Source organism: Manacus vitellinus, unplaced genomic scaffold, assembly GCF_001715985.3.
Source record: "Manacus vitellinus isolate BGI_N305 unplaced genomic scaffold, ASM171598v3 scaffold_8_pilon, whole genome shotgun sequence".
Taxonomy (NCBI): Eukaryota; Metazoa; Chordata; class Aves; order Passeriformes; family Pipridae; genus Manacus; species Manacus vitellinus.
Genome location: NW_021940864.1, coordinates 22963549 through 22986147, shown reverse-complemented (window position 1 = coordinate 22986147; position 22599 = coordinate 22963549). Strand labels below are relative to the sequence as shown.

General features: G+C 36.9%; 1 protein-coding gene across 1 annotated transcript in view; it reads right to left on the bottom strand.

Annotated features, from left to right (window-relative positions):
* SMYD3 (SET and MYND domain containing 3) overlaps positions 1-22599 on the bottom strand; it is a gene marked incomplete at its 5' end in the record, with an annotated part of 349684 nt that overhangs the window by 81696 nt on the left and 245389 nt on the right. Inside the window, one exon of the mRNA XM_018085017.2 lies at positions 2431-2498. Within this exon, the coding sequence (XP_017940506.2) occupies positions 2431-2498 (68 nt within the window). The remainder of the gene's footprint in view (positions 1-2430; positions 2499-22599) is intronic.

Below are 22599 nucleotides of genomic sequence, written 5' to 3'. Positions count from 1 at the left end.
AAAGAGAGAAAAAAAAACTTAACAGAGGAGTCTCCATTGTCATTTTCCTTCAATAATTTAAAAGCGTCTAACATGATTACACTTGAACCACCAGGCAATTAAGCTATGAAACAAATAAAATCCCTGGTAAATCAACTGCTATTGGTTAGGGGAGGAAAATTAATACTTAGAAGATTTATATTTATTGCTAATAGGAGCCATGCCTGGATCTCCTAATATGTTTCTGCCTTGTATGTCATCAGGCAGGAGAGAGGCAATGGCCTCCCAGCAACTCACCTAGAGGCCTGACTCAGGGGACAGGGCAAGTGGGGAACAAGGTTATCTGGACAGTTCAGAGTGAAAACTCAGCCTTTGGGCTGAATTATATTTCTGCTGCTTCTGCTCAGTCTCAGGGCATTAACCTTATCACTTACCTGACTGTCATTGGAACCACAGCTCAACAGGGCCAACAATCAACCTGTACTTCATATCAGGAGAAAATGGAGCATACTATGTCCCAAAGCCAAAGAATTTGGTGCATAGAGTTGAAAGAAGAAATATGGCCATTGCTTCTGTTTTACACATATTTTCATCCAGCCTCTATTCTTGTGGTATGTGACAGCTGAAGCAGCACTGACCATTAGGGAGCTGCTGCCACCCCCAAGAGACACACATGCTGTACAAACATGCCCCTTCCTCTTCTTGAAGGATGCTGTTAAGAACAACATGTCACTATCTACTGTGAGTCACGTGTTGCATTAGCTGAGAAACAACTGCCTTTGCCAGACCAATCTCAGTTCCATAGCAGAAGTGGGGCTGATGGTTCTTTCCCTATGGGAATGACCCATTGAAAGAATGATTCTGGCATCATCAGCCTGGAAGAATTTTTGGCTTATGCAGCTCCTGGCTGCGTTTATTTGCTCTCCTTGTCTGCCTGATTCAGCAACTCAAAATCCTAACTGTTGGCAAAATACAGGATGTTCCCAAGGGTCAGAGACCTGCACCAAACTATGTTTATTCAGTTTTTGACTCTTAAAGAAGGTATCAACAGGATCCTGACTCTTCTGTTATCCCTTCTGGCCTAATAAAATATCTGTGGTTAACCTCCATAAGAATCCAGTGATGTATGCTAGGAGAGAGTATCCATGACACTGTGAGATCATTGGGCATACTCCCAAAGCTGCTGGTAAGGTGATGTAAAGCAGGGCCATAGGATTTTATAGATTTTAAAATATGTTGTGATGTTGAAGCCATCAAGCCATACAACAATGTACAACCTCTCAATGAGGCTAAACAAAGCACTTTTAATTAAATTTCATCTCATGGAAACATTAGTGGGTTTGATGACAATTTCCTCTGGAAGCATATGAATTCATCAGGAAGGACATTTGCCCAGGATTTGCAAAGTGCAGATTTAAGTTCAAAGTTTTCCTAGCTCAGAGTGGTTTGCTACAGCAAATCTCAAACTGCTCTGAAGTGACTTGAGAAAGAGTCTCTTGCATCCCTTGGCAATGCATTATCGTTGAACATAGACAGACACTTTATTCACAGTTAGGGGCTTTTTTCAACCAAAAGGAAACATTTCTCTAATAATATGCTCCAAAATAATATTTCATTTTCCTCAAACGTGAAAAGTATTTGTTTGCATTCCACTATGAAATCAAATGTTTTGCACTTTCCATAACACCAATTACCATGTCCTCCTAACCAACTTTCCCTTAACCTTACCATAAGGCAGGCCTCAAGATATTAAGTTTCCTTAGTCAAATCTTGCATGTGTGACATTAGTAGGAAAAGAATCAACAGTGAGAGGCCCACTGAGGTACTGACAAAATGGTCCAACCATTCATTAACAAAAAATTTAGGTAGTAAAATGTCATTTTAAATTATATATACTAATTTTCCATATTAATGATTACAGGTAACTAATTCTATGAAGATAAAACCTTAACTGGGACATACTTCTTACCTAATACAAATAAGAAATTCAAATTCATCTCCCAAGAGACTTATCTTTTCACCTTAATGGTTTGTTTGTTGTGGTAATTTACTAAAACATACTCAGTCTTTTCATTTTAATTGCCAATTCTGAAGGCTCTCTGCTGTAAAATATCTGTATTCTAAAGCATCACTGAACAGGTTTCCTTTAACTAGTCCCAGTTACATATTTTTGATGTCAGCATTTATTCTTACTTAGAAAAGACTACCACCTCCATAAAAATAAAATATAAAGATGTATCTTATTTAAACTGTTTTAATGCTGTAATCAGGGCTATTAAGAATGTTTTCAACTAGATCATATTTTTTATTCTCCTTTAATTTATTTCCATTTCCCAGTTTCTTGTTTAGACATGTTACCTTCTGCTTTGATGGCCCTTACAGCTACCTTGAAAAAAAGGGAAAAAAAACTAACATAGATTTTGCCTGTGAATGAAACAGTGTCCACAGTACCTGGGATACAGGCCAACACCAACATCCTGCATCTCTCCATTACTGATGGTGAAACAGTTACAGGTCACCTGTAAAAACAAAGGAAAAAATCCAGGATTACTAGAATCATTTGGAAACCCCACACTCAAGTGAAAAAAAACCTTCCAAAATAAAACGAAGGGGCAATTGGTAAATTGGATGGAAAACATTCAAGCCCAACACTGGTGCTCTTTCATTTTAGAGCAATCACGTCTGGGACACACTCTCCTGTAAAACTGCTGTCAATTAGAAACAGAAATATAAGTATCCTGCAAAAATGTGGGGTTAAATACATGCAGAGACCCTACTTTCCTGTCCAGAGAACAAAAAAAAGCCACCCTACACAGAGCCTGAGAAGCTCAGCCCAGAAACAACATAACAGATCACAGTGACTACTGATGAAAGGAGTGGCTGTTTCCACGAAGGGACTCTGCTGACATCAGGCTGTTACAGCACATTTTAATGACTAGCAGCAAAACCCAAAGAATATATACGGGACAGTTTTGAAGTAAATAGCAGCTCTGGTTGTGGCAACCTGATATGGATACAAATAAATGCAAAGACTGTGCAATAATATATCTTTCACATTATGGGAATTTTGGTTTGCACGTAAAAGATCCCACAACAAAGCATGTTCAAATTGCCATTCAAGAGAAATACAACCTTTCTTTTAATCTCAAATATTCAGCTTGTAAGTGTATTCTTCCTTCATACAATCATACAAAGATAAAATAGTTCTAGAAAAGGGAGGAGAAGCATGGAAGACACCTGCAAATAGATATATTTCTACCCCAAACTATCAGACTGAAGTTTCTTGGTGTTCGAGACACATCAACACTTAGCAAATTATTAGAAAGTATAATTTTCATGGGCTTAAACAAAAAACAGAGCCCACTTGTGAATGTATTTTTTAAACATTTGATTTTTTGGGGAAGAGCTAGTTTGGGGTTTTTTTAAATTTATTTTTTAGATATGTTGGTCAGTTATCAGTGACATGCTAATAAAATATTTTATCTAGAAAAATACTGCATGATACTTCATATTCAACAAAAGCCTCAGGTCTCTTCTGCATAACATGAGATTATTAATATCATTAATTCTCATTAGAACAGAAAATGAGTAAGAGTATGATTTGGCAGACATGAAAATGAGATTTGAAAGTTGCAGTTTTATCCATAGAGTAATTGTCCAGAACAGTAAATGCACACCTATGTTTTAAAGAGGTATGCTGAACAATTTAATAGTATAACTTATCCTATAAATTGACAAATTATTATTTATGAGACCATTAACCATAAGGTGCAAATGAAATCCTCTTTCAAAATTTCTCATACATTTTGACAGCTACATTAATTTAAATAAATGTACATGCAGTAGGGCATGTGTTTTTTGTAAACGGTTAGACAATACTTTGATTAGTCAATTATTTATGTAACCCACTCAAATGTTCTCAATCAATTACCAAAAGCACAGATCTTAATTATTTCTTTCCTGCTGGCATTGGATATAAAGTGCCAGGCAACTTCTGAGCAAAGATTAGTCCATTTCAAGTGGCAATTATCCTGGCTCTAAAAATATTGACTTGATTTTGGTACTTATTGAAAAAATAATGCCTTCCAGGTAAAACAGAAAGAAAGCCAGCTCTTGTGACCCTTAGCTCTCTTTAACGGATTAGGAAGTAGCAAAGGTCAAACATCTCTTGGAACTAAATGAACTCCTCTTTCTTGAAAATCTCTTATTATTACCATAAAACAGTTATATTAATAATATTGAATTTTGATTACCGTAAAGTTATAGAGACTATTTCATCATTTTCTATTAAAGGTATTATGTGAAAAGTTTTAAACAAAGAAGTCACAATAGTTTTACTTCTTCCTTTTCAGAAACATGCATTAGTTTTTTATACAAGGACATATGTGAGGAAAAATGTGAGCGGAATGAATAAGATGAGATTCAGACATCAAGAGCTTCTTTCAAGAGTAGTTCACTGTGAGGCACTTTTTAACCTCTCTTAGATATTTTTACAGTATGCAGGTGCATCTCAATATCCCAGTGAGGTAGTGAAATGCCATCCAGTTTCTAATTATTTGCAGTTTCAAATACAACACTGGGAATCCAAAGTATACAGAGCCAGATCTAAAATGGTTTTTAATACATAAACACAGGCAGAAGCCTAATTGCTCTCATGAATTTTGAGCTACATGATTTTGCACACAATCTCACTACAGGTGCTCTGAGGTTTATTTAACCTCCTAAGAGACAATCTTTCCCCACTTTTAAACTGAGGTATGAAAAAACCCAACAGTGGTAGACATACAATGTGTACTACAGATAATAACCTTAGTCATGGCTTCTTTTTTGTGCTCAGTAAGTAGAGAGAGAGAAACTGAGATTACGGTGATGAGCAGAGGGAGATCTCACCATTTACAGTGTGAGAAATTCTGATTTAATACCAATCTTACACAGACAGTTATCAGCTTGCAACAGGTATAAAATATGAAATATCCACAGTCTGTCACCGGAGGATGTGGTTGGTTTTTTGTTTTCTTTTAGATTTGTTACAAAGTCTCTAAAAATCTACTGAATCACGTCTACTTTTCTATTTACATAAACTTATAGGAGGTTTCAAATCTCAAAGTTAAAGATCAGTCCTACTAAGGGGAGTTATGCAATTTCAACACAAGAGTTGATGTTGTAGATCACACTTCCAAGAAACAAAAGGAAGAAGGTTTTTTTTTTTTATTTATTTTTGCAGAACACCCAAAGAAAAATCAGTTTTCCTAGCTTCCCAGAATTCACAGAGGTAGCTCAAATAACAGCTAAATCTAGAGTATCTAACTTTGCTTCAGGAAAGCATGGGTAAACTGCTTGTTCATGAGGCGATTGTTTCCAGATCAAAAACAACTGGGACTGGAAGTTGACTAATTCTGTTTCTAAGGGAAAACCCAACCAACCAACCAACCAAACCCCGCACAAAACAATAACAAAAAACCACCACCACCACAACAAAATACAACAACAACAACAAAAACCACCACCACCAACAAAACCAAACAAAAAAACAAACAAAACCCCAAACAAACAAACAAAACCCACAAAAAACCAGAACAAGGCAAAGCAAACAATATTTTTCTCCTGTGTCATAGATTTCTTTCAGGTTTCATGGTCACCTTGTGCCATCTTTTTTCTGTCCTAGTTGTTCAGCCTTATTCCTTATATCACAACCAGGTTCTGATTCTGTGTGATCACAGATTTTCAAATAAGAAAAATAAACAATTGTTGGTAATTGAGTGCTTCAATAAATATGTTCTTCCATCCAAAGGCATGTCCTTGTCATCTTAACTCCTGCAGAACCATTTATCGCAGTAATTTAATTTGCGTTTGTCCGTCCTGATTCCTCTAAAAACTCCTACCCACCTACAAAGCACTAAAACTTTAGTTTTACACATAGAAACAGAATAGAGTACTCACAGTTTGTTATACCCACAAATAAAGAAAATTGCCACATATTTCAGAACTTCAAAGTGCAAAGATAAATTCCTTGCCATTTCTAAAATTTCTGAAATAACACCCCTTTCAGCATGAGAATCAAGAGAGAATTCTCAGGGGAGAGTCACAAACTTTTCAAACATCTACAATGCAAAACTTAGAAGTATCCTAGAGCTCTGAGGCTTATCATCATAGCTTGATCAGTCATAGAGTTCACTAACAGTTTAAAGAATCAATTCACAGTGTTTAAGTTTGCTCCATGGCAATAAATCCTGCAAGTTTATTTAAAAGGAACTACTATTTCAAACAACAAACATTACTATATAAACTGATTGATTTAAATAAAAAGATTTATTCTTTTGAGAGGTTGAGCATATTTTAGAGAGGCATCCTGTACTCGGTAAGGTAACCCAAGTAGAAGACATAATCTTTCCTAGACTGGTAAACACACTATGAGTAAACCAATTTTTCTGACTGGTCAGTACTCTCAGGCATACCTTATCATCAAACAAAAATTATTGCAATCTGTTAAATTTGATTTCCTCTCTGAGTGACTAATGAAAACTCTGTAAATTTACCCCATAAAGAGGTCACTGTTCTCAAGATGTCTGGAACTACTGTCTGAGCAATCTCTGTCTGTGCCAGACTCACAGTCTAGTGGACAGCCATGAAGATTTATTTCAGTGTTTGGATTTGACAGAGTATGAAGGTTTGTTTGGCAACATAATGAGTTGAATTTGCTTTCAGTTCAGACCTCATTCATATTGCTTTATACTAAGGATTTGCCTTTGGGTTAAATAAAGCAGAGTTAGACTTGATAGCAGGACATTCCAGATTTGGAATTTTGGACAATAAGACAATGAAACACATCAATAACGGAGTAAGGGAAAGAAAACAAATCACTATTGGCTAACACTTGCTGCACTGATCAAATTACAAACATCAGGGCTAATAATCAATCATTTTGTCTCCAAGTGTTTCTCTAAGTTACTGCAACGCAGTAAGGCAGTTCTTATAATACATGTAAGAAACCCTCACAAGAAGGACTACCAAAGGGTTATTGCACTGATAGAGTCAATATAATTTTCAGCTTTGATATACAATGACTCCAGTCATCTCAGTAAATGGTGTGTTACAGCTGGTGTATTCTAACCCACCACCAGGAAGAAAGCCATAAGTAACACTTTTTTCCCCTAATTTATGAACTCAATGTAATGTAAATTAAAGTTATATAAAAAGCCCCTTCATGGATTATTAAGTTTCTCATTCATGCCATAGTTGGCTCGGTATGGCTGGTCATTGCCAAATATTTAACAAAAGATACTGCAACCAGTTCTCAAAAGGCCCCTTGAGAGACTCAAACATTTTTCCAGGAGGAAGAGGTGAGCAATAAATGCTATATGAGGGGCACATTAACGCAAATGACCAAGGCGTACCCCAGAGACCTTCTAGCACCACTACATCCCAGTACAGCTCTGCACTGATGGCTCTTTCCCACTTGAGGATGAACAGATACCAGGCACAGATGGTTCATAGACCTCAAATCTGCTAATGACTTCATTTGGCACATGGAGCACTAGATTAACAGTGCTAAACCATAAATGCACAGTATGCCACGGCAGTGACAGATCTGTCAAATCCCTGTTTTGAGTATAAGTCACTCAACTGCTTGCGCTCACTTTTCACTCTACTGCTCGTGCTTACAGCCCGTGACACCCAGGCTTCCCGTTCAGGAAGAGCTTCTCGCTCTGAAACCTCAGCTCTGTCCATGGTGGAAAGGCATCTGCTAACCTGAACACTGTGCTGAAAGGAGCCCTGTTACAAGGCACGTTTGAAAACTACATACATGCTTACATGTACATACATGCTTACATGTTTTTACTAAATCAGGAACTTTTAATCCAATTCTACATTACATTCAACTTGGGACCTACTTACTGGCTTCCATGGGAGCCAGAGAACCAAAACTAGATGAAAGAGACATCTGAAAGAAGAAAATAACTGATGGGGAAAAAAAAAAAGATTCTTTTGTTCCAGACAGAAATCAAAACATATTAGAAGAGTTTAGGGAAAGTTTTCTTACTTAGATTTTCAAACTAAGTAAAGCAGACAAGAAGTTAACTCTTCATGATATTTGCTCAGAAGCCAAACCATGCTGCAATACCATCAAGTTTGGAGCATTTCTTTCAGTCCTTGACTGAATTTGCAACATTTAATTTTACTTCAAAAAATTCCTATTAATCTCTTGCGCCAAAACATCAATGTTTTGGCTGAATTAGAGACTACAATTACTTACAGTGAAGATGTGCATTTCAAATGGTTTTCTTAGTTCATCTTATGTCTTTGGACATCTTTCTTCATATTTAAGTATTTCAGGCTTTTTTTGCTATCCTAGCACATAAAAGTTTCTGATGAGTGTACAGAACACAGGTATCCATTGCAGATAGGTTGTCACTGCCAACAAGGCAGTAGACCAGAAATTTGGCCTGACATTAACAGATGATTTAATGCAAGTGTGCTTCAGGCATCCCTTTACAGTACTCAGCTAAGTGGTGCAATTTTGATTGGAATGGAATGAAAATAGGTCATAGCAAATTGCCTTCACTTTTCTTAACCCCACACATACTTCTCCAATCTTTCAAATAAAAGTATTTAGCTACACAGCTAAATATATTTGATTACTTAGAATTTCAATGCCATCATTACTAGGACAAATGTCACGTTTGCTATGGTCCTATGGTCACCTTTTCTTTTTTTTTTAATATGTGTGCAACATGTATATATGAAGCTGAGACTTGAAAAGATGAAGCTCAAAACATGCAAACTTTTTGCACTCTTTGGGTAATATGAAATATCTTGAAGTTTTGTAGAACTCTCATTAAAAGTTTTGTGCAACCTGCCCTAAGCTTTTGACAAGTTTCTCCTCTGACGACAGTCAGCAAGTCCCATGTTCCCCTTGGTGAAATTCTAGCTTTTACCCAGCCCTGTAAATGTCATTATTATTCCTGCTTTTTGGAACAGAACTGAAATGCATCTATTTCTGGAGCAGAACTGGAGAGTGGGAGCTGCAAAGTCACTAATGGATCATATTATTGTATGCTTGAAGCATTTGGCATTATTAATTGGAGTGGAGTAGGGGCATGACATCCTTCTCTTCATCCTCATTTTCCTACTGCTAAGTCCACTGCTGTAAAATGGGGCAGAGTTATTAACTTCATTTCAACAGCCACTGCGTACCCACCTATTGAAAACTCACTGTTTGTTTTACTGAATCAGATCAAACTTCATGGGAATTCAGGAGTGATTAACTGACTCTGTATTTATCTTGCCTATTTTGTTACAGATAGATGTTTATATGCTTTGTAATGGTATATTAAAAAAAATAAATGTGGACTTAATTTTTATACCAACAACCATAGCTGAATTTCAACCTAATTTTTCATATTACATAGGCAAAAGCAAAACATTAATGAATTAGTCTTATACAACCTCAGCTAATGATACAGGCAGAAAAAAGTATTATATGTCACCTCCTTCCATTACTCAGATGATTTCCTCATACCAAACTCATAACTGCTAGGCAGTCCAAGGTAGGTGAGAAGAAATCTAACCTAAATGTTTCAGGGTTTGACGACTTCATTATCACAGATGCAATGTAATTGCTATTCATTTGGAGGTGCTTCTTGAGCTAGACCTTCAAGTATATTTACCTCTTGAAGTTCATTGAACATAAGTCTTTGGATTTGGTCTGTTGGGCTTACTGGATTTTTGCCTCTCTTTCCTTTTTCTCTTAACTCTTTAACTATTGCCCAACAACATCTTTTCTACTGGGGTGGTGGCAGGGAGGGGTTTGAGGATGAGGGGGAAGATGAAAATTTGGGGAAAACTTTTCTCATACCATCACTTTAAAATTGTTTCCATGAGGAAATTTCTGAAAGCATAAAAGCTGAGAATGTCTGAAGAGAAGAATATTTCAAAAAGGGTAGGAAAAATGAAACTTCTCTTCCAAAATGTGATGTCATGAAATGAGTACTTTTAACTCTTGAAATCTTAAAACAAATGTAAATAAAAGGCTTGGCTTTGAAACTTCTTCTGAAAATGGCAACAAAAAACGTTAAACTTGATTTAGAAATGTGGAAAGCATTTTTTTATTTAAAACAATCCACATTTTTTCTAATTTTTTTTCTATGTAGCACGTGGTTTTTGAACCAGTGCTAGTCTTACTTTGTTACCTGAGTTACAACCTAAACCAGAGATGACTGGGGAGTTTTAGAACTGAACCTAAGACTTTTTTTTTCCTTAGTATGATGAAAAGAAATACACAGAAACTCCGCATGGAAGCATACGACACTGTAAGCCTGCATGTGTCCATGATCACTGACAAGCAAGGCTAACTAAAACCTGCCTTGTTTTGTATTAGCCAGACAAAATTACAGGCTCTTGAAATGTTTGCACATTGAGGCCCAAAAGAACCCTGATATCGCTTCCAGTTCCTTCCATTTTTCTTATGTTTTTTTCCTATAAACTACTAATATTTTTCTCTTTCTGACATGCAGTTTTATCAAAAGGAGAAAGTATTGTTCCTTTTATCATATCAATAAAGCAGAAAAATAATTATAAAAAGGTTTTTAGTTATTTAGATATCATTTATTTTCCATCTTATTCCTGTAATTCAAACTGGGTGACACTACTGCTTCTAAAAATCAGTGGGTCAGACATATACTTTTGTAGACTCATCACCTTTAGTGATACAACCCCTCTCTCCCCATTAAAGGCATTTGGAATTCAGCAAGGCAATAGAAAACATGCAGTATGTTCCTCTAGATAGTTGGCAGACCAAATATCTGCTGTGAGCTGGTCTTTTAAATTAAGTGCAAAAACATTGAAAGTTATATGAGCTGTTCACGAAATGCCAAAGTTACATTTAACAAATAAAATACTATCCTTTAAAGTTTTTAAGCGCTTGATTAGCATATGCCTGCACAATGCCTTTTAACTTACTCTTATAAAGTCTTCCTTCAGTGGAAAGTATATGAACAGTGCTGTCAGATACGATGACTGATGCTACTGTACCATAGCAGGTGTTCTGGATGAGGCAGGCTAGAGCTGCCCAGGATGGTGAAAAGGAGTGGTGTATCAGTTGATATTCATCAGATATATTAAGTCCAGGCAGCAATTAGAAGCTTAGCAGGACAAAATAAAACTGTGAAACAAAAAGCTCACTACGTATTCAGTTCAGAAACACTGAAATACCCAGTTGATTGCCCTAATGAAAGGTCTTTGAGGAAAAAAAGGGTAAGAGCCTATTAAAGGCATTGAAGAGATGGTTAAATCCAGACCACAGTTCTAGACCTCTTTCTGACTGGAAGGGAAAACTGATTGTACTCTAAGCATGTGTCCTGGCATGCAGGGGTGAGTAGGACCACATCAGAAAATAGCGGGATGTGATAAGGCAGAATATATAAGTCAAACTCAATATAAGTACAAAATAGAAAATTATTACATTTAACTCCTGATGTGATGGATAGAACAATTCAAAACTAAAGCAGTAAATTTAAGGTCTGTATAACTCAAGTACTCAGTAGTCAATGAGTTCTTAGGTTTCTACAGGTTGTGTGCATTCTTAGTGTCTCTAAAAAATCAACTCCCCAAGGATTTCTAGCCATCATTTATTTTAAATCTCTCTATTTTTGGGCTATTTCAAACATTGCTCTGATCAGAAAACAGTTGAAATAATTCAATTTTCAGAATTCCATAACACTGGACATGTTTAGTCTCAACACAGTGCATACATTTCCAGTTACAATGAGGTACAACTTTCATGCTGATGCCACTCATTTTCTCATTCCCCCAGTGCAAGTCCAACATTCCCGGACTATCTTTTTTGATGATAAACCATAGTCTGTCAATGATGTCTAACAATACCAAAGATAATTTGCTAGAATTTTTGCTGTATTTGACCATACTGGAAAGTGACAGGAGTAAAGTCAGAAGAAAAACCAATTCTGCTCTACTCCTTTGCACCACTGGGTGCATATGGCATCCAGGATCTAAACCATAGCATTGCAGAGCTGCATTTCCCATTAGTAGGCCATGGTGGGAGATTTTGCTTAAAAGTCTTTGGATGTTACAACCTGCTCCAATTAGAAATGACTGGATAGTTGGTATTGAGGTATAGGAAACTCCTTTCACATTTTGTTTGGATTCCTTTATGACTTTTGAAAGTACTAGTAGAAAATAACTGCTTTTTATGCCAAGGAAAGGAACCGTGGACATATATTGGGCATTTACATGGGAACAAGACTTGTGGAACCCACAATGTATGTACCACAGAAATTAGTAGAGGAAAGGTCACCATCCCATCCATCAGAATTCCTTAGCAGAAGGCCATTACTTCAACAAAACAGAAAACTCCCAGTATGTTGTTCTATCTACAGCTGAATAGAATGTGTTTTCCTTTGGAATACTATTTTTCTGTATTGTACCAGATTAGACATTGCCATTATACACATTTTCTGAATCGTTACTATCCACTATCACTATTTAGTAACCCGCAATACTTGAAGGCAGCATTAAGCAGCACTTCTATTTGAGTAAGAGCCACAGAGAAAGGAAAATATAGAAATTTACTCCAAAATAAGCTCACAAGTTAATATCTAACAGAGAACTCCTAGGCAAGGAACACTGAGCAATGAGTTGACAAAAGAACTGTAAAATAGATACATACACAGTAGCTTTTATTCGCACAGCTAGAACTAGAGCTTGCAGAAAAAGTCAGGAAAAAGCTGAACTCCTGTGTATGCTTCTTACTTAATGAACTCTCTTAGGGTATACAGACTGTAAATTGGTGAGAAAATGGTCAAGGAATTCCATCATTTGATCTTTCACTTGTAATGGGGAAAAAAAAGTATTTCATTTTGAAAAGTCTCTACTAGATATCTTGGAAATAAAGGAAGGTTATACAAACACTACATTGAGCTCACAGTTCAAATGCTTGTGGGTAGCTAACTAAAGTTCACAGACCTGTATGTAATTGCTGTACAAAATAGAAAATTATTACATTTAACTCCTGATGTGATGGATAGAACAATTCAAAACTAAAGCAGTAAATTTAAGGTCTGTATAACTCAAGTACTCAGTAGTCAATGAGTTCTTAGGTTTCTACAGGTTGTGTGCATTCTTAGTGTCTCTAAAAAATCAACTCCCCAAGGATTTCTAGCCATCATTTATTTTAAATCTCTCTATTTTTGGGCTATTTCAAACATTGCTCTGATCAGAAAACAGTTGAAATAATTCAATTTTCAGAATTCCATAACACTGGACATGTTTAGTCTCAACACAGTGCATACATTTCCAGTTACAATGAGGTACAACTTTCATGCTGATGCCACTCATTTTCTCATTCCCCCAGTGCAAGTCCAACATTCCCGGACTATCTTTTTTGATGATAAACCATAGTCTGTCAATGATGTCTAACAATACCAAAGATAATTTGCTAGAATTTTTGCTGTATTTGACCATACTGGAAAGTGACAGGAGTAAAGTCAGAAGAAAAACCAATTCTGCTCTACTCCTTTGCACCACTGGGTGCATATGGCATCCAGGATCTAAACCATAGCATTGCAGAGCTGCATTTCCCATTAGTAGGCCATGGTGGGAGATTTTGCTTAAAAGTCTTTGGATGTTACAACCTGCTCCAATTAGAAATGACTGGATAGTTGGTATTGAGGTATAGGAAACTCCTTTCACATTTTGTTTGGATTCCTTTATGACTTTTGAAAGTACTAGTAGAAAATAACTGCTTTTTATGCCAAGGAAAGGAACCGTGGACATATATTGGGCATTTACATGGGAACAAGACTTGTGGAACCCACAATGTATGTACCACAGAAATTAGTAGAGGAAAGGTCACCATCCCATCCATCAGAATTCCTTAGCAGAAGGCCATTACTTCAACAAAACAGAAAACTCCCAGTATGTTGTTCTATCTACAGCTGAATAGAATGTGTTTTCCTTTGGAATACTATTTTTCTGTATTGTACCAGATTAGACATTGCCATTATACACATTTTCTGAATCGTTACTATCCACTATCACTATTTAGTAACCCGCAATACTTGAAGGCAGCATTAAGCAGCACTTCTATTTGAGTAAGAGCCACAGAGAAAAGAAAATATAGAAATTTACTCCAAAATAAGCTCACAAGTTAATATCTAACAGAGAACTCCTAGGCAAGGAACACTGAGCAATGAGTTGACAAAAGAACTGTAAAATAGATACATACACAGTAGCTTTTATTCGCACAGCTAGAACTAGAGCTTGCAGAAAAAGTCAGGAAAAAGCTGAACTCCTGTGTATGCTTCTTACTTAATGAACTCTCTTAGGGTATACAGACTGTAAATTGGTGAGAAAATGGTCAAGGAATTCCATCATTTGATCTTTCACTTGTAATGGGGAAAAAAAAGTATTTCATTTTGAAAAGTCTCTACTAGATATCTTGGAAATAAAGGAAGGTTATACAAACACTACATTGAGCTCACAGTTCAAATGCTTGTGGGTAGCTAACTAAAGTTCACAGACCTGTATGTAATTGCTGTCTACAGGAAATACTTGTGTTAGCAAAAGAATTTTCTCCTTGCTCCTTCACCTTTGCCCTTCCACAAACGCTGCAGCAAAGAAACCTCCTAAGAGCATTTCTTTAATGAACAGGGCTTTCCCCACCTCTACCAGATGAACTAAATCTAACAGTCAGGGACAGAATCTGTCAACTTCTCAGAAACATACTCTTACTAACTATTAATTGATAAAGGGTATACTTTTATACAAATAGGTGTGAAACAAAATGATCCACTCCCTGTACATTTGTCTTTGTCTAAACTCTATATGGGTTTTTATGAAGCTTGCAACATGACTAAAAGCACAAAATTTGCACTTATTGTAATGCAAATTGGCAGTGACTTTAGTGGCATCAGATGAGTTACACAAAATAACAATTAGGTAAGAAGAAAGTTCATAAATTGAACTTGAATTAAAATTTCTGTAAGCACTAAAATTGGGTGATCTAATTCCACGTGGTTAAAATTCTATACATTTCAGAGAAAACAAATCCTTGCCACTAAAGATCTGCAAACTTTGGTTTGCTTGATTCTTAACCTAAGCTCTCCACCATGAATATCTCACTTAACATTAAATAATAAAATAAAAAGCCAGAAGATTTTTCTTAAAAAAACCCCAGACAGCAGATGTGATATCATTAAATAGCTTGACTAGTGAAACTTGAAAGCTGAGCAAACATTTTTAAAAATAACATGCAATTTTGTTTCATTTCCCCCCTTGCTTTAGATATCTTGAAAGGCACTGAAACTTTGCATTTATGAAAAATGTCTGTGTTTTCCCAGCACTCAAATGATATACTACCATTAAAAAGTATATCAGTTAATGTACTTTTCCATGTGAAAGTGACACTTTTGCCTATAAACAAGTATCAAAGTTTCTTTATAGGAAAAGTTGTATCATCCTCACTTATATATGCAAGACCAGGAAAGTAATTACCAGTAGTGTACCCTGGAAAGCTGATGCTTTAATTTAATTTTCTTTATCTTACAATTTTTAAGTTAATTCAATTGTTTTCATAACCTTAGTTCATGATTTCAGAAACTTTAGGAACATGACCTCTATATCTCAAAGTCCCATGAAGCTCTCTTATAATCATCACATAATCATCACATAATTAAAGAAAGTGCAAAATTGGATCAGAAATATGAATCAAAATGCACGAGGATATTCAAATCTACTGTTGCATTTCTCCTACAGTTTATGACACTGACTCCCTTCCATATAGTTTTACCTGAACATCATGGCAAAAACCTATATGTCAAAATACATTCTTCCTTGATGAATTATGACTTTTAAAATTGAATATTCTGGCTATTATTTAGAAATACATTTCCCCTTCATTTACAACTTGTCTCTAATCTGATTTGGCTGCATATGAAAACTTTTCCTTTAAATTATTATATTTTCATGAATAGAATGAGGTAAAACTACAAAGTAATTCCAAAACCCTAAGGAGTCTTTCATGATACAATAAGAATTTAAAACAAAAATTATAAAATCACGCTACATAAATTTTCATTGTTAGGTTTTTTTATGAGAGCCATATGAGAACAAACAGAATACATTCACACCTTTTTTCATCAATGTGGAAATAATACTCTTTTTTACATGTTATGACAGAAAAGAGTAATTTCTTCCAATAATTCCTATTTAAGTTACAGTTAAAATGTATTTTTTAAGTGTTTTATATACTGTGCTACTTTTGGCACATCTAAAATATAAATCAGCTGTGTGAAACTGTAAAATTGTAACCTTTAGGTCATATAACAGGAATTTAAAATATTGAGCTTTCAAATACCAAATACTTCCACTGTTTTGGGGGTTTTTTTTCAATCCTAATGAAAATGCAAAATATTTTGAAAGTTTGAATCATGATCTAGCCTTTGTGATCCGTCTTTCCAGACTGAGTCCAGCTGTGTTCCCATGGACAGTCAGTAACATCATCTCCTTGGAGATGCTGCCCCTTTTCACTGGCAAGGCTCTTACTAGCCACGAATGAAGCACTTCTCTTAAACTTCAGTGCTTTATTTTTTTGACATTTTACACTCACCGTGATACCACTGCACCCAAGAACCTATTGAGCTATTACTACTTGATGGATCATTTAAATTTGTTGTACAGATTGTGTAAGACGTTGAAACCAAATATGTGAAAATTATCCCTTAGGATAAAATTTAGACTTCTAAATCTGTTTCACAAACTACATCACCAAGCCTCAAATTACATGTCCATGATTTTTAACAAAGAAGATAAGAAGCAGGAGAATGAAAAGTAACAAACACTGTAAAATGACTGAATTTAGTAAAGAGAAATAAAATAGAATGCAAAAGTACAGGAGATGATGTATTCGAAACCAAGTTTAAACAGATAACTTGCTTCTTAATTAGCACCTATTAACAGTTTGTGGATAGAGTAGAGTTTGGAGGAGAGAATCTTGCAAAATACCAGTTAAGGCCAACGGTGCTTAATTTCCCTCCACTAGCAGTTCAAAGGTGTTACAATACACAGGCCACAGTGGAATTTAGGTAGAGTTTTATTGTTAAAATTATTACACATCTTAATTCCCTCAGCAGTTCTAAGCAGCAGTCCAGGCACAGTACCTGCCCATAAGCATCTGCTGGTATGCTCTTAAAGGTGTCAGTGCGGCAATCAACGGCCAGCAGTGGTTTTTGCCTCTGCACATAAATTCAGCCCCATGAAGCTGAAGCTTCACCTGTCTGTGGATCTCAGATCCCTGTCTCCAAGCCACACTCACCAACTGAAAAAAACTGCATCTTAGTAACTAAGGACACCTTTATCTGCAGGACAACTGGGGCTGCATAAATCATATGCCTTGCCTTGCAAAGGCATAAATACACTGGGGTACATTCACCGACACCTTCTCACCTGGTCAGCATCTACCCATAGATAACATACTTTCAACTGTCCTATTGCAGGAATGAAGAAATCAATGAGTAGTGACACCTTGAACAAATAATTATTCCCTCCTGCTGCTTTATGAGTAAAAAGTTTCAGATTGTCAAAAAGTTTCAGATTGACTACATACAAACAAGTCAGTCACATGAAAATGGAGAAATAAATCTCCATGCGTTGTGCTCGTTTGAGAAAGAGGCCCTACTTTAGCACTTACACAGAACTTTGTTTTCAGCTGAGTGTTCTCACTAACCTCAAAAGAGTGGTTCACACATTACTGCTGCCGTTTCTTACCTGCTTCAGTAAGCCACCCTGCAACCCAAGCCCCATGAATGGTTCATCCATTTGCTTTAGTATTGCTATTACTATAACTATTCAAGTTATAACTAGTTGTGGTTTATTCTGTCTAAAGCCCCTTCAATGGGACTACTGTAAGAAAGGCAATGTTAACTTTAAGCTTATATTTTATTGAATATGCATACGATTTTCACACAAAATCTGACCATTGGGAGGATTCGTAATGCAGAAAGGTCAGCAGCAGGCCCAAGATCTGTGCATGAGATGGGAAGAAGACAATTACAACTGTGTGGGGTGACTTTTTCACATATTGCTTATTGTTAAATGTGTCACTGAGTAATACTTGACAATATTTAATGAAATGAATGCAGAAGTCTTTTACCAGAGGAAACGTTAAAGTGAGAAACAAGTGAAGCACACTCAATCCTGATAACTGAATGATGATCTCTTGGTACCACAATACCTCCCTAAGATGGGACAACAACAGCAAAGGGCAGGAAAGCTGACCAGGTTCTAGGACTGTATTAGTACCAGCATGTGGGAAGATAGAAGCAAGGATGTTTTACTCAGAACAAAAATAATGATTGAATTTCTATATAAAAGCCATTATTTAAAAAGGCTTATTTATACAAATCTGACAAATCTATTCCAAGACATACAAAAAGACAGTTGCAAAATAAAGTTCACTAATATTTACTTATTCAGGCTTCTCTTTGCCAGATCTGTGTGCATGATATGAACATACTCTCATGCCACTTCTTGTGTTTGCCTGAAAAAAGAGATGATATTTAACAATAAGGTCTTCCACAGAAGTTTAGCCATAAAGTCACACATTTTGCAAACCAAGTATCCATAGTAACTAACGGTACAATAATTGAGATTAGGTATTATCAGTTTCAAAATTATTCAAAAGCAAAAATGCTTCGTATCTGAATCAATAAACATCTGAGCCTGTACACCCCCTTCATTTTACATTGAGGGTGGCAGAGCACTGGAACAGGCTGCCCAGGGAGGTTGTGGAGTCACCCTCTCTGGAGACATTCAAAACCCACCTGGACACGATCCTGCATAATCTGCTCTGTGACCCTGTCTTGGCAGGGAGGTTGGACTAGATGGAAGTTATATGACATCCAGAGGTCCCTTCCAACCCTAAATATTCTGCAATATTCTTTGATACACAAACTAGCACGGAGAGGCTGCACAGCCTACCTCACCCCCTTGCTGCAGGGCATTTGCCATCCCTACACGACAGCCTGCCTTGGCAGGGGTGATGTTGCCTCTCAATGCCCACAGCACTGACAGTGAATGAGTGGCTGTTGTGGGAAACAGCTCGCCTGGGCCCTAGCAGGCAAGGGGAACAAGTGGCAGCAGTGTGGGGCTGCCATGTCTGCACCCTCAAACATATGTGACTGTTCCAGGACAGGATGGTACCCAGTACTAAATTTATCAGGCCCCAAATTCAATAATAAAACCAGCACAGCTGTGCTTTTTGTGTGCCCTGCTAGCATTCACATTCTTCAAAGGCTTGTAACTTGGGGGCTGAAAAGCTCCGAGTCAGCTTCTGTCTCCTAGTGACCTGAGAAAGTCACCTGCCCTGTGGAGAGTGGGTTTTCCAGGAAGGACCCTCATAACAGGGCACTCACCAGGAACCCCTGAGGCTGTCATAGGCCTCCCTAGGGCAGTCAGAGCACAAAGGTGGCAGTTTCCTGTCAGTGCCCAGTGGGCACCAGCAAGTCCAGGCTGCCTGTCCATGCCCTGAGCCCTCAGGGAGCCCCCTGCACCAAGCCCGCACAGGGCCAGTTTACATGACTTGCTTTCTTCAGTAAACTGAGGTATGGTTAAATACTGCTATGAAAAGATTACGGTATTTAAGACATAATCACAACAGAAACATAATTATTCTCACACTCTATGACGGAGGAAGACTCCAAACAAAAAACTGCAGAATGCAGCTCTAGTAGAAAACAAATGCATAAATGGATGCCTCTAAAATAGGTGTGACAAGAAAACCACAGAGATTCTGGAAGAATTTAAATGATTTTCTTTCACTGAAAGAAGAAAACGTGACAAGATCTAAAAGGCTATCTTCCCCCTTCCCCTTTTTCCATGAGGAAATAGCCGTCAATAGTCAAACTTTTGCTGGGACACAAGAAAAACAATTCATCACTGACTGTGTATTTTCCAAAATTATACTCTTCTCTGTATATTGATAGCATGTGCAGTTTCTGACTCCTATACAAGCTATGTGTAATGAAATTTCGAAAAAAATTTTTTTTGTGTGTGTCCCACAAGCATGTGGGAAAATAATGCATGTATGTAGGAAAACATTCAATGGTATTCATTTTCAGTGGACAAATACTATGAACTGTTTTTCTTGGAGTCATTGAAAGTGCACAGTGAAATCTGTGCTATTTTCCACTTTAAGAGGAGCAGGTTTGGATGAATAGTAGCTCATTTCCTTATATGGACTCTAAGAAATATGAGCAAATTGATCAAATAAAAATGTAGATTTATCACAGAAGTCCTTGACCTCCAAGACATCTTTTCAAACCCTTTAAGTTTCTTTATTGAAGTAGAACAATTTTCTTATGTTTATCTCAGACTGTGTGGGTGGATGAATGAAATCAAGCGTCTGTGAATCACTCACAAAGATATGATGTCTCTGTTCTCAGGCTCTAACAGCATATCTTGGTTTTTTAAACCAACATGCCTGATGAATGATACATTTTTCACCATCATTTTAAATATTCAAAAGAATGTGCATAATTATTTTCTAAAAATACACCAGATACAATCTCTGTCTAGGTTTTTAAACTGTCTAGCTGGAGCCCTACTTTGGCAGTACTCATTGTAGGATCTGAGCACTTCCCAACTATCAGTCTGTACTCTGTATTCTGGAAGCCTGTCCCAAAATCTCCCCCAACAACACGTCTGTTTACTGTCCCATTCTGAAAATCTCCTTCTTCTGAGGGCAACCCTGGCTATGAAGAGCTTCACTGATACTCAAGAAAACACTGTGCCTGTGTCAACCAATAATATGTAAGACTACATTGAATAAAGGAATACTAAGTGATCATTCTGGCTCATGCCTTGCCCTTCCTTCTAAAATGTGCCAAAATTATATCTATATAGAGCAATTTAGCAGGGAATAGCAACACTTACAAGACTTCCAAGAAAATTGTACATTACTGAATATAAAGATGTCAACATCTAACACTGTTTACTTCAGTAAACACAGCAAACTCAAAGGCAACAAAGAGGGTACAGAGGCCACACTGTATTCAAGGACAGAGTGTTAAATGATCATGCCAGAGCAACCATGTTGGCTGGTGTGCTGCCATGCACCTGCACTGGAAACAAAATCTAAAACCAGCAGCAGCCTCCAGCACCATACACACATCCCTGAACAGAATTCATTTTCTGAAACATCTGAGTCAAGTGTGTGACCTTGCATTGACACTGTTAGATGAATAAGTTTTAGATAGCTTGTGAGCAACTTTAGACTTCATAGTGAAAAAAAACAAAACCACAAAGCATTTAGAAGCATGGATTTTAAGGTATGGTCAGACAATCAGGCACTGCATAGTGACTTAAATTAGCATTAAATCAGTTAGAGTTTACCTGTCATGAAAGAGAGGCGTACAGCAACTACATCTCAGCTCAAGGGTGGTAACTTCTTAAGACATGCTAACTTAATAATTTACAATCATCATCTCACAATTCTAATTTACATGACATTGCTTCAGCAAATAGATTACGCAGGTTGCAAATGACCTGCAGGGATATTATTGAATTAGTTAAAATTGTAACAATGCAAATTAGGACAGGCTCTTGTCTATACACTCAGTCACAAATCATTATTCTAGTGGTGTCAAATATAGAATACGTAACACACAAATACGGCTTTCACAAACTGTGGCACATCAGTAAAAATACACCAGCTACTGCCTTCCCGGATTTTTTTTTTTTTGCAGTGGTACATAAGAAGATAAAACAAAATGTAGCAAATCCAGGAAGAGAGTGACAAAGACTGAGTGAGAAACTGTCTCATAAACAACATGGTGTTGTTTGGCTGCAATGCCCACTATTTCTTACAGTAAAATAACTGAGAATTTGAGCACCAATTTTCAAACCTTTGACTTGCAGCATACTTCCTCTGTGGCTTTGGTCAAATCACTTAGCCTCTCTGTGACCCAGAGCTCTGCATTTAATAGAAATTGTTTGATCCTACTCTACAGCTCTGTATCCCAGTTTTCTTTGTATTCTCCCTGTCCTTTGAGGTTTACAACACCATTTTGTAAGAATGTGATGCAACAACAACAAAAAGCTTTGTTCTTGTTTCCTACAACTTGCCCTAATGTCACACCCTGTTTTCTGCAGTGAATAAGCCCAGAATCAAGTTACAGCCAAATCACTTGGAATGTAAAATCTGTTCATCTGTCATAAACCCAAACAAGCTACACATCAGTGTATCAAACATATCTGAACTGTGAACCAGAATTAACTGATGTCCATTAGACTGTCTCGTATGGTTGACAGACAGATGCCAATTTCTCAAACACAGTTATGCAAAAATGTGCTTAGAATCATAAAATCAGCAGGGCTGGAAAAGACCTCTGAGATCATCAAGTACAACCCTTGCTCTACTACTGCCGTGGTTACTATACCATGGCACTAAGTGCCACATCCAGTCTCATCCTAAAAACCTCTAGGGATTAAGAATCCACCACTTCCCTGGGCAGCCCATTCCAATGCCTGATTACCCTCTCTGTAAAGAATTTCTTCCTAATATCCAACCTAAATTTCCCCTGGCACAGCTTAAGACCATGCCCTCTT